Source organism: Sebastes umbrosus, chromosome 3 (genome assembly GCF_015220745.1).
Source record: "Sebastes umbrosus isolate fSebUmb1 chromosome 3, fSebUmb1.pri, whole genome shotgun sequence".
Lineage (NCBI taxonomy): Eukaryota > Metazoa > Chordata > Actinopteri > Perciformes > Sebastidae > Sebastes > Sebastes umbrosus.
The window spans coordinates 2,879,368-2,893,209 of record NC_051271.1 but is presented as its reverse complement, the minus strand read 5'-3'; the positions used below and the strand labels follow the sequence as shown (position 1 = coordinate 2,893,209).

At 41.5% G+C, this 13,842-nt stretch overlaps 1 protein-coding gene and 1 long non-coding RNA gene across 3 annotated transcripts in view; one reads left to right on the top strand and one right to left on the bottom strand.

Annotated features, from left to right (window-relative positions):
- The window catches only part of LOC119485161, a 569,585-nt gene that overhangs the window by 51,961 nt on the left and 503,782 nt on the right, over window positions 1-13,842 (bottom strand). The gene's annotated exons all lie outside the window — the stretch shown is intronic.
- LOC119485150 (voltage-dependent T-type calcium channel subunit alpha-1I-like) overlaps window positions 1-13,842 on the top strand; it is a 281,128-nt gene that overhangs the window by 260,871 nt on the left and 6,415 nt on the right. For both annotated transcript variants that reach the window (XM_037764502.1, XM_037764501.1), the window contains exons 34-37: window positions 3,478-3,618; window positions 6,595-6,729; window positions 9,633-9,807; window positions 13,076-13,290. In XM_037764502.1, the coding sequence (XP_037620430.1) occupies window positions 3,478-3,618; window positions 6,595-6,729; window positions 9,633-9,807; window positions 13,076-13,290 (666 nt within the window). The remainder of the gene's footprint in view (window positions 1-3,477; window positions 3,619-6,594; window positions 6,730-9,632; window positions 9,808-13,075; window positions 13,291-13,842) is intronic.

Here is a 13,842-nt window from a genome sequence, read left to right as displayed (position 1 = left end):
ACTTGGTATTTATTATGAACCACAAATAGATATACAGTAAAGCATCTTCAAATATACAGAATTTGAGTGAAAATGCATATACAGTATGTGTCTGTAAAATAAGGAGGATCCACAGTAGGTGGCTCAGAGTGGATTAGAGTGTCCTGGATGGAAGGAACCAGATGGCAGTGCAGTGAATCAAACAGGGTCATGGGCACCATTTACCACAACCAAGGCCTCAAGCTTAGCCAATCAATCAGGCTGCCTCACCCCCTCGCTGTGCATCTCCCGACACTCGAAACAATGTGTGTGTGTGTTTGGGTGTGTGTGTGTGTGTGTGTACCGTACCGTATATTAGTGTGTGCTGCCAAGGTCTGGCTGTTGACTGTGGCTGCCCTCTTCACCTCACACCCTTTAGCTGTAACTCTCACAGGGAGGGAAAGAGAAGGAAACAGCAGGTACTGGAGGAAAACTTTAGACAGAAACCAGACTGACGTAGAAAAATAATACTGAAAAATCACGAGAGAGAAACAAAGAGGCTCATCTGCAAGATAATAATTTTTCATGAAGATGTTCTGACTGAGGGAAGTGATAAAGAGACGACAGTTACATTTAAAAGTGTTATTTCACCATTATGTACATAATATAAGCCTATTGTCAATTATCACTATGTATGGAAGGTGTACTGGTGGCTCTGGTGACCCTCATCCAACCAATCTGGGGCCTGTATTACGAAGCGCGTTCAACATACCCAGGGTATCTTCTCGTTATCTGGCTTCACTAACCCTAACAAACGATATCACGCTAAACAGTCCTACGATGGTGGTTATCAACTCTGTAAATCAACCCAGGGTTTCTCACATGAACGGGGCGGTGTTTGCAGTATATGACCAATCACAGACTTGCAGACAGACAGTGTTACCTTCATCACAATGCTCAAATGTTTTGTGCTCCAGACAGATTTTTTTTTTTTCTTTATGCCTAAATCGGCTCTTTTGATAGTAAAGCTTGCTGACCCCTGACTTAGGTGGATGGTCAGTCCTCGTCAACTCCCATGCTTGTCAAATACGTACAATGTAGATATTAGGACATGTAACTGACCTCTGTGTTCATCTTGATGACAATAGCTGAGCTTTTATACATACAGGCTGCAGTATGGGTGCATTTGTAACTGGAAGATTCTGCACAAGGATTTAAAAAGGATTTGTCTTGATGTACTGTCGTATGAATGTCTGTTGCTGAAAAAAATGCTGTGAACTTTCCAAAACTGCTCACATAGTCAGTGATGTCTTTTGAAGCTCACTACAGGCAGATTCAGTCTATCAAGTCCAGTCAATTTTATTCATATAGCCTAACATCACAAATCACAAATCTTACAATCTGATCACAAGACACCCTCCGTCCTTACACCCTCAATTCGGGTATGAAAAAAAAAATCCCCCCAAAAAAAACTTTAACAGGGAAAAAAGTGAAAGAAACAGACGAGGGATCCATCGTACAGACATGATGTTGTGTGTACAGAATAGACCAACGTAGAAAATAGATACTGGAGGATGTCAAGCAACTTCCAGGTGCCACCAAATAGACCTGTGCCACGTAACCTCCTCCACCGTGGAGACCTGGAAAGAGGACAGACATAAACACACAAGAAGCAAAACTGAAACAGGAGAAAAGAAACACGCACACACAGAGGGAGGGAGAGAGAGAGAGACTGAATCTCCTGGTCGACAAAGAGCCAAAACATCTGTAATGAGGCACCGAAAGCCAGATGAGAGAGAGAGACCGGGTCCCTGGACGGCCGATGTGTCCAGCACAGAGCAGCCTGCGTGAAAAGAGAGGACAAGGAGGAGAAACTAGGGAGAGAGGGAGGCACACAGTTTAAGCACTCATGTGCTTTTGGGACAACAAGTCTTTGAACAGCTAAACTGCTCTTCATTTCTTATTCCACCCTGAAGACCTTTCCTTCATTTGATTTCTCGATGCATCCCGCTGACTTTGTAAAATCTCTGCTCCGGAATCTGCCAATTACTTCAGGTTCTCCGGTGCCACTCAGTGGGAATTCTAAGCCATCAGCCTGCCTAAAGTAGACCAGTGTATTTTTTTATTTATTTTTTTCAAAGGGATCATGCAATTAATCTTACAACATTGACATTTATCTGCCCCTCTGGCTCGGCTTAAAGCGGGCAAAAAGTCATCGATCTCTGTTTTGCACCTGCCAGCAGCGGCTGAAAAATAACGCCGGCTCTAACGGATTAAGGTTAATTAAATAACACGAGATGCAGTCGTTACAGATGTTGTACAAAAAGAAGTAGGGAGGAAAGAGTGAGAGAAAGGAGAGGAGAGGAGTTGGGAGAGAAATATGGACGAGACACTGAGTCAGAGGAAGTGATTGCTGTAAAATGTTTAACATTAGTGAGCTGCAGTGTGAGAGCGGGTTGAAACGGAAGGAAAGATGAATTTGTATGAAAGAAGCGTGAGACAGATTGACAAAGTGGGAAACTGTCTTTGAGTCTTTTGAGCCTCGGCAGGAAAACTGATGATAGAAAAACCAGAGTCCGGACGCTGACTTTTACTGAGACAGACAGACAGACAGACAGACAGACAGACAGATACAGATAGATTGATAGATAGACAGACAGACAGACAGATAGATGGATAGATAGATAGATAGATAGATAGATAGATAGACAGACAGACACCATGACTGGTGACCGGCTGATAAGTCTCTGATATAGATGATTCAACGGTTCATGTTGCGCACACGGTGACATAGACATCATCATGTTTAGGAGGTTGGGCTTGTTACCAGAATGCTGTTGGTTCATATTGATATTCAACACCTGCTGGATGGTTGTGTACAGCTAGCACTCCCTAATTACACAGAATTGTAAAGGACTAGTTCAACATTTCAGGAAATACACTACAATATTTACACTCTTCCTCAGAGTGAAATGACACCTGATTCGACTGTTATCAAGCCATTAAAAAGGCGTTATCAGTCGCTATAAGCACCATAGATGTGGGTTATTAGGGGCCTACTACGCCTACTATGTTGCAAAGGTGAAAGTGAAACTTAAAGGTAACACGTTCTAACATGTAAAACTGAATGAAACGTCACATTTTGAACAGAAACAAAAAGGCTTCTTTGGGTTTAGGCAACAAAACTACAACTTCAGTACCTTCTTTCAGATGTGAATAGATGATAAAACCTACTAGTGGTTGTAGTAGGTCCCTATTGACCCACATCTATGGGGCTTATAGCGACTGATAACATTCAAGTCAAATCACATATCACAACTTTGCCTTAGGGGGCTTTACAATCTGTACAGGATACGACACCCTCTGTCCTTTACAGTGCGACTCTCTGCTGTGGATGATATGCATCCATAGCACGTTATGGCTGGTATAATGTCTTCTAATGAAACACGACTGTGTTGTTCTTTGTGCTCATTACAAACAGATCAAAAGGTCAATACGTTGTCTGTGTGTGTGTTGCAGGAGAGCCAGTGGCTGGACAGTGTGTCTCTGCTGATTAAGGACTCGTTGGAAGGGGACATGATCGACAACCTCTCCGGTTCAGTTTTCCACCACTACTGCTCTCCTCCCGTCTGCAAGGACTGTAAGGGCCACCCACAGGAGGTGAGCGGGGTCGCACACATCTCACTCACTGACATCCCTTCTCTTTTTTTATGTACAGTACGTAGCGGAGCATCGTAAAACACTTCATTCAAACTGGACAGAAACTAAATAAAACTCACGTAATCCGTCGTCGTTACTTTTTCCAATAATCACCAAGTGTGCTTCGGTCGAACTCAACCGTAATTTCACCGAGTTTAATGTGAAAAAACGCAGAATCTACACTTGTAGATTCTCTCTCTGTCTCTCTCTCTGAAGGAAAGAGGTGGGGTCATGCGTCATCAGTTACACTGCGCATGTGTTACACCCAGAGGTCTTAATGTTCTGGCTGAATCCGGATCATGGCCCGGATTGCCACAGACTTTTGGAGTAATCCTGCTAACAGACAAACAGACAAACAAACAAACCAACAAACCAACAAACCAACGCCGGTGAAAACATAACCTCCTTCCTAGGCCTTCGGCCTTGACGGAGGTAATAAAATAAACAACAGACACATCTAAACTCTGCCGTTTTGAACAGTTCAGGATCAAAGCAGTTTGATTCTTCACATAAACCATGTCTGCAGAAATAAACAAATCCAGTGTTACTGTGTGGGAAGAGAGAGAGAGAGAGTAAGAAACATGTGTGTCTAATCCCATAAATATGTGCTATATACCATATCACATTAGCCATGCTGTGTGTGTATATATGTGTCATATGATTAAATCTCATTAATGTGTGGAGCTTCTACCGAACCACATGTGCATATATCTGTTTCCCCCCAGTCAGTATACTGTAAGATCAAACACCTCAGTGAATCCACAGCATCCTCCGTTTCCCCCCCAAGGTGTTTGAAAAATGCTATTTATTTATACATTTGTGTAACCATCCCCATGCAGACAGAAAGCCGGGGTGCTCAAAAGACGCAACACATACATATCAAGAGCTGTAAAACACTCCTACACATTGTTCCAAAGCTGAGGAATTTCCTGTATTTATTTAACCTGTTATATACCAAGTTATTCATTGTTGTTTCGGGGTCAGAGTGGCAGCACCAGCGCTACAAGAGGAGAATATTGTGCTGCTGTTTTTTATGAGCAACGTGATGCTGCTGCTGTTTTCAGTTCAGCTTCACATTGATGAAAACCCTGATACATTTTCAGATAAGTTATCATTCTATAGAAGTGTTATGATTTCAAAATTAAGTTTGCGTAACAACACGTCTATAATGCATTATAAGATAAGATAAGATAAGATGATCCTTTATTAGTTCCACAGCGGGGAAATGTACAGCAGCAATCAGTAAAAACAAAACAAGATCTAATAAATAAGCATATTTATAATGTGTTATAATCTTCTTATAGCATTATAGTCATAAGCACTCATAGATATTCATAATGCTTTATAACAATAATCATAACACATTGTAAAGTATAATGACTTATAAGGTCAAGTATCATATCATTGCTGGTCATTAATTTACTTTTACTGTTCATAGTGTATCATAGTGTATTATAATCCCCATAGTTGTAATACATTATAATCTTTTTATAATGCATTATAAACATTGTTATAATGCATTATAATGTGATTTTAAGTTACTCTAAGGTAAAAAAAGAAGCATAATTAAATCTATGCAAGAACACACAAAATGTTGTAAAATGAATTCTACTTTACTTACAGTAAAGCAAGCAATGACCACTTATAATCACATTATAATGCATTATAACAGTGATTATTATCCATTATAAAAGAAAAAGATTAGAATGTATTACAACTATGGGAATTATAATACATTATGATCCTTGCAAAAATAAATTGTCAGTGAGTGACCGTGAATTCTGTGTTATGATTGTTGTTATAAAGTATTATGAATATTTATTAGTGCTTATAACTATGACTATACAGTGCTATAAAAAGATTATAACGCATTATTATATTTATTATATTATTTAAGTGTGTTTATGATGCATTATAAACATGGGCTTCATAGAAAATGTCACTGAAGTTTGCAGCAAAAAACGCTCTCATGTGATCCACAATGCTCCAGATTGAGATGAAACCCTGCTCACATGTACAGTAATGTTCCGAGGAAGGTGACTTTGTTATTGCAATTAAATCACTGTAATTGAAAAAAAAAAAACATTTCTGTGCACAGTGTCCTTGTTTTCAATGACACTGTGCGATATATGCGACGCCTTCATCCACAAACGCTTCGATCACGACTGTACTGAGTGAAAGAAGCCGAGGAGGAGCTGCAGCAATGTGCTGCAGGATAAAGGAGTACCATAAGACATTAAATATTTATTTGCATGTTGTATGTTAATCTAATGCCAGCGGCACACTAGAACTACCCAGATAGATCACACTTCTTCACATGTGCATCTTAATATCTAGAACACATTTACAGTAAGCTGCTGTGACTCATACAGTGACACACCTACAATACACAGCTACAGATATTAAATATGTATGCTGCACATAGGTTGAAATCATGGAATCACCTCTGCTCCGAGCTAAAATTGGTTTCATTTCTTATGTGTGACTGATGTTTTCGCATGTCTGCGTGCGTCACGAGTGAATGCACGTGGTTTAAGTCACTTGGTGGTGAAATGTGTGATTGCCCCTTTGAGATAGACGTGATTGTACGAGGCAGAGAAAATGTCTGAACATCTTTTCCACCCTTTGACAGCTAAGCCATCCGATATTGGATATAGCTGTTTCTATCTTTATAGCAGAAATAAAATCTGGGTATTACATGTAATTGATTTTATTTTGAATGAAATGAAAAACAGGATGAGCAGATAATAATAATAACACGGTGCAAGTGCATATATCATGAAGCCTTTCCACCTTTTGAGAACATTGAGGGATAAAAATGTGATTTCGTCCACGCCAGAGAAAGAGAAACATATCAGCATCACGTTACCTGTTGACCAGTCAGACTGCAGATGCAACAACTTGACTTGTTACTTGCTGTGTGTGTTTGTGTGACAGATCCAGCTGGCGGAGGTGGAGCAGGCGTCTCTGATGTCAGAGCAGCTGTCAGATAAGTCGTCGTCTCCGGCGCTGCCTGATGACCTCAGCCTGGACGAACACAGCAGCTACCAGCTGCTGGGGAGAGACAGCCAGGTACTCTCACACACACACACACACACACACACACACACACACACACACACACATTTCACACGGATTGGACTAATAAAGTTATTGAAAGTTATGTGGCCCACTACTGGTGTGTGGGTGGGTCCGACAAACACAGGAAACATAGTCGTTTTATTAAACCTAACGATAGTTCTGTAGCCTAAACCTAACTAAATAGTGTGGTTGCGTTTTTTGTTTTTTGTTTTGCTTCAATTCACTACGTTAACCAAATGTTTAAAGCTGTGACCATAAGCCAGGAGAGGAAAAAACGTTTCCTTTGAAACGTAATTGAAAATTCAGTTTAGTTGTATGGTCAACACATTCTCACTCCCGACTCGTTCAATACCGCCGCTTGGTCAGCGCCCCTTGGCATCAGAGACCGACTCACAGGCTCTTGTGTTACTTTTGGAAGCGTCAGGGATGGCGTGTCAAGATACGCTCGTCACATGTATAGCGTCCTTTCAAATTAAACTTCCGTTTTCACAGGAAGTTAGGTTTAGGCAACACAACCACTTAATTAGGGTTAGGAAACGGACGTGGTTGACGTTAAAGATAGGGTCGACGATGTTGGAAAGCTAGCATAATTTGACGAGTCACGTGACTAAAGGCTGACGTGACAAAATAAGTCAACGTTACTTTTTTAGTTTCACACAGGACATGAACAGCGGTCTCCTGGTTGAAAGTCCTGTTTTTGTTTGACCCATTCAGCACTGCTCCCGTCTGCCCTCAACGGACTCTCACGCTATTAATACTATGTCAGTTGCTCCGACTGTCTAATGATGCCGCGGGTGGGTTTACATTGGAGTTCGTTGAAAGCCCGGTTTGTCCCATACTGTCGCTAAATGGTGCCTCCGTGCGTTGGTTTCCGATGCCGAAGGGCGCTGACCAAATGGAGGTGTTTGGCGGAACATAATTTTGTGGGAGAAAGGGTTGTCCTATCTGTTTCTCCAAACTGAGGGCACACCAACCATCATCTACTGTAGGTAATACACCAACTATGGATAAATACCTCATACAACCCCACTTCAAAAACTCCAAACTTTGACCCTTTAATGCTACAATCATATTTTAGACATGATGGAAGTCCTTTTCCTATGTCAGTATAAAATGCCCTGGTGCACAAAGCCAGCTCCTTAAAGAAATGGTTTTCCCAGTTTGGTGTAAAATGACTTGATTGGCCTGCACAGAGCCCTGGCCTCAATCCATCCAACACCCTTAGGGATGAACTGGAAGGCCGACTGTGAGCCAGACTTTATCTCTCAGCATCAGTGTTGGACCTCATTAATGCTCTTGTGGCTGAATGGGAGCAAATCCCTGCAGCCAGGTTCCAACGTCTGGAGAAAAAAAGTCTTCCCAGAGGAATGGAGGCTGTTATACAGTACCAGCAAATGAATGCAGTGTTCAAATGGGATGTTGTGGGCCTGCATGTACTCTACTGAAAACCATCTTCACATAGAAATCATCATCTAAAAGCTGGAACCTGAAGATTCATTTGAGATGCAGCTCAGCACTGTGTGACAAGTTCCTTTAGTCATAAATCAGAAATAAACATGAATTAATGAATTATTTCAAATGAATTGTAAAAGTGTATAAGGGTTTAGAAAATTATGATAGAAGTATATGATGGTCATCCCCATGCTCTATTATGTCTCATAAGTTGTTGCAGCAATTTTTGGGGTTGATACCATTTGTTACACAGATTCGGTGCTAAATTTAACCATTTTTTACCACTCGAGAATTGATAGAAAATACCACATTAAGACACTAAGACCTTAAGGAACACCATAGAAAAAGCCGTGCTGTGATTTGGTGACAATAAACTTTTGACATTTATGAGATTTCTGCAAGAATTGCATTTTTTGGCGATTGGATGGCAAGCGCTTCCGTTGTGTAAACTGCTCAGAAACCCCCTTATTGTCAATCTAGCTAGGAAAGCCATCCATCTTCTGAATGCTCTAGGTCTCTAGTTTGTGGCTGTAAAGTTTCATGAGGCTGTGATTATCCTAGAGGTCACTACAGGTCATTTTATACAGAGAGGTCATGTTTCAAAAAATGGTCTCACTACAATGAAATGACTACTATGGGGACTAACATCATCACACATGAATACAGTTGGGCTCATTGGATCCACAAGAGTCTCAGCTTTACAGTGATACCCAATTTATATAATTTTGAGACTGTTTAGGGACCCCAGTATGCAGAAATATTCAAATACTCATTTTAGAATAGGCGAAAATAACACATTTGCAAGTCAGTCGGGATTGCGGGTAACATTCGCTGTAATAATCACACACACATACTAACAGGTCCATGTCTGCGGGGCTTTGGGGAGTCACACCTCATGTCATCTTCCATCTTGCTAATCATCATTAATTACTATTTACATGCTTTACTGATTAAAACACCTGCCTCCCTCTGTGCTCCTGATACGGGCATGCTGGGATAAGTGTGCATGTGTGTGAGCAGCACGTCTTTTTATATCTCCATCTTCCCATGACTACTTGGCTCTCAGCTCACAGCGGTTCCACCTGGCCTGTTTTATCACTGCCTTATTGAAGGCCAGTTCATTTGATCCAGTTTACAGCCAACAACAACTGCGGAGCGGAGCAGTTTGAAGCTTTGAAGCGTTCCTTTTACCACATCCAATTTTAATCAGACTTGTATAGATGGATAAAGAAAGGGGACATGAAAAGGGAGCTACTTTTGAAATTGGAAATTGTGCTCAGATTTTCCATTATGACAAGGCTTCAGTTTGATATCTTTCCTGCTCCGGTGAGCATCGGTGCACCTGGATATCACGCTTCTATTCTCTCTGCGTCTTTGTGTCTCTCCTTCTCCTTCTCTTTCTGTTCAATCTCTCTCCTCCTCTTCCCATCACACGCTCTCAGAGGGGCAGCAGTGACTCCAACAGTTCGGACGAGTTGCCCACCCAGGGGGGCTACGGAGGGCTTCGTCCCTCCAGCTCGGGAAGCGAGGAGGTGGTCCAGGAGTTGTTCGAGGTGGGCGTCCATCCTAGGCTGGATAGTCCCTCGCTGGAGCAGCCGAGCCCGACTCATTGCACAGGTACCGGAGTACACATGATCGTTAGTCAGTAATGTCATGAGTTACTTGGTGCCACTTCCTGAAATCAACAAGTTCTCACGCCTAAATAACAAAATAGGTAGATTATCATTGGCTTTATATGCCCATTCATTCAGGCCAAAGTCCCCCAGAACAGCTTTTATGGCCGTATGAGAACATTGTTATACTCCATGCTTTGCTACTGAACATAACTTCAACTTCAGGAGAGACACCGCAGGTGAATAGGGTAAAAGATTACACTAATAGATGGGATAGACACCATTAAACATCCCCAGTTGATTACTTACATTAAGACTATTACTTTTTTGCATTACAGGTTTTCTAAACAATCATTCTGAAATATGCAAATGAGGCATTATCTTATCAAATTTGTGCTAATTTGCATACATTTCCAGCACAGAAATCTGACCATTGGATAAAGCCAGGTTCCTTTTGGAATGAATTAGAATTTTGGATATCTCTCTTTATTACTCCATAAATCAGAAAATACTGTCAACGGCCATAAAAAAAAAAAATCCATTTTCACAATGTTTTTATGAATGAAATGTTCAGGCTATGAATGATATATGAACAAACCCTTCTGTAAAAACCTTCAGAATATAGAGAGGAATGAAACTGGAAAGTTTGGTGCTGCTGAAGTGGAGATTTCTGGCTCAGAGTGAAACAACTCTAATTTAGAGAAAACGACCGTTAAAGGTCACATATTGTAAAAAGTAAGATTTACATGTATTTGATATAATAAAGCAGGTTTAAGTGATATAAAAATATTGTGAAAGTATCAAAACACTCAATCCGTGGAGAAATACATACAGCCCGTATTCAGAAATTGTGCGTTTGAAACAAGCCGTTAGGATTTTTGTCCATTTGTGATGTCACAAGTCTACAATATTTAGACCCTTTCACAGTTCACATGTTCTAGTAAAAACCCAAAATAAAAGCATGAACCTGAAAATGAGCATGATATGTCCCCTTTAAAGGTATGGATTGTAAAATTCCATACATTTTGAAGGCACTATAGTTGAGCACGGTAAAAATGTTTAACTAAGACAAACGAGGCGTTATCTAACGCTAACTTCTGGTGAATTTAGGAGAAATCTACAGACGCAAAAAGACAAAGTAGTAAAATAAACACCTAGACGTGTATTTTGGATGTTTTCTTTCCACTAGTCTGAACAAGAAGACATGTTATGGAAGCAAAATCTCAATATTGACCGGTGCATGCATTTAAAACAACGTTTTTGCCCGGGATGTCTCCCCCTTCAGAGAGTCTCAGAGATTCTTCCAGAGAAGTGGAGCTCGGTGGGCAAAGGCTCGACCACCATAAGAGTTGTTATTAAATCGAGGAATGGTTCAGTAACAGACCTCAAGGGAACATGATGGAGCATATGGGGAAATAAGGCTGGAGATGTATGAGGGAGTCAGCTCATTTAAAGTCTTATCAGGTTAGAAGGAGGATTTTTAAAATCAGCTGTTGGGTGAAGCGGTAGCTAATGTGGAGACACCAGTACCGGTGCTATATGATCCAGCTTCTTCCATCTTGTGAGGACTCTGGCAGCTGCGTTCTGGACCAGTTGGAGAACTTTTCTTGCTCTCTTAGGGGCTGATTACACTGTTTTTCTAGCGGTTAGAATATTCTCAACTTTTCAGCACGAGGCGCGGAGTTGCACTGTTCGTAAATGTCAAGCTTAGCCCCAAACAGCCAATCAAATCAAGCAAGAGGCTGGCTTTATTACTTTACCACTTCGTTCCCGCTTAGATGTCGGCAGATGTGGTAGGGCTAGCTAGCTAACTAGTTAGCTGTTGGACTGTGAGATGGGAAGGAGGAATTCATATCTCATGTCTTGATAGTTTCATGTAGGCTACTGTCTTTCAGAAAAAGAGAGAGAGAGAGAAAGACCACATTTTTCCGGTAATCACATTTAATCGCTCGGTTGCGCAGCAGCCCCACTGCGACGCGCCTTGGCGTGATCAGCCCCTTAGGTATGCCCGAGAAAGGTGCATTGCAATAGTCTATTTTAAATGTTATGAAGGAATGAACGAGGATATCAGTGTGTGATTTTGATTAAAAATGTGTCGTATTTGAGCTATTTTACGAAGGTGGAAGAAGACAGTTTGTACTTGATGTGTGGTTCAAATGTAAGAGACGGATGGAATACACTATAACCAGATTCCTAACTGTGTGGGTCTGAGAAATTGTGCAGCCATCAAGGTTAGTGGAAAACTCTGTAAAAAAGTGATGTGAATCTAGCTGGATCAACAAGCAGTAAACATCGTTTTACCAGATGCCTGTAAAGTTTGGTGGATAAATGTAGTGTAAATCACAAAAACAGTATATTTGGAGTACTTTCTATTGAGTATGTTCCATTATTGTTGAGTGACTCTCAAGCTTTTGTACTACTATATAGATTCCCATTATATTGTTTCAATAATAAAAATGTAAATGAGAATCTGAGCAGTTTTCCTTTTTCAGTAAAACCTGCTTTTTGTCATTTTTTTTATCCAACAGCAGAGAAATGGTTCAATTGAATCTTTCACATCATCCAATCATATTAAAATAATCCCTCTCAGGGTTACCTTTCATCAGCGCTCCTTATTATCCTTATCAGTGTTCTGTGTGACCCCTCGCTGGTATTTAACCAACCACGATTTCATTAAACCGTGACTTTGACGTGACATTGATAGTATCGTTTAAATAAGACGAGGCTTTTTCCTCTGGAGCGTCTCTGGAGTCGATACACAAGGACGCGTCTCATGTTCCACGCCGTTGATTGACTTCCACTGCAATTAAAGCAGTGATAGATGAGGCCAGCAGCGCCGCATGCACATAGATGTTGATGAAACGACGTGTTATGGTATAGCTGATGGCTCACTGCCTGCCGTAACGTGACCGTCATCAAAGGGACAGATGGAGAGATACGAGGCAAAGTCAACTCAGGGCCACTGTTCACCAGCACACAACATCACACACTGTCACTGACGACATGGAGGAGATGTTTACATGATGTGTTTCCTGCCAAGAAAAAAACTTTATTCTTTATCTCATGTAAAAGATCAAACTATAATTTGATTATTTAATGCTATTAGTTTAGGGGATGAACTCTAAAGCTCACCTTTTATGTCTCTAAAATACGTTTCCCTCGAAACCTAACAGAGAATGCATTTTAGTTGTATGGGAACATGATTTTGTAGGAGACACAAAAATATTGTTACCGACAAATCTGTATTAAACTCTAACTTTTTTTTCTTTCAGATGGAGATGAGGGAAGTTGCAGTGGAGGTGGCGGCGGGTCTTCACCCGTCTTCCACCTCCCAGCAGACTTCTTCCACCCAGCTGCCGCGGCTCATCCAGGCAGTCCTGGGAACAGCGTTAGCCCCGGAGACAGAGGGCCGTCCAGGCTGCCTTCCCCGGCCTCCTGGGCCTCCCTCCGCTCACCCGGAGCCAACAGCAGGCCCCTGAGCTCTCAGGTATTATGGACAGGTGAATGGATGGATGGATGGATGGACATACAGACCTGACATCAGTGCCTCTGTGTAACCCTTCAGAGACATGAAGGAGCAGTGTAAACAGTTCATTCCTGTGAGAACGCTCAGTGATCCAGAGTCGTCATGCATCAAAAACACTTCAGGCAGTCGAATGGGATTTGCCAAATGATGTATAATGTAGACTGAGCTTGTGGGCCCAAATATGGTGATCTGGAAGCTTCATACTGTAACATGCCTCAATACAAGGCTACACACAGTAAAGCCGGTTATACACTGTACGATTTTAGCCCATTTCTGTCCCCAATTTTGAGCTGCATGACTCATTTTAGAGTTGGACCGAATTTCAGCTTCGTCGGGCGTTGTTTGCCGTGCAGTGTATGGGGGGGGGGGACCGATAAACTCCTCCAGACCTGCTGTTGGACAGTCGGATGAATTTCTGACATGTCCGAATTTTTTGTTGTACGCCCGCAAGCTCTCACACAGTTGAAGAAGAGCCACAAGCAGATTCTCCAACGTCAACGCCTTTTTTCTTCT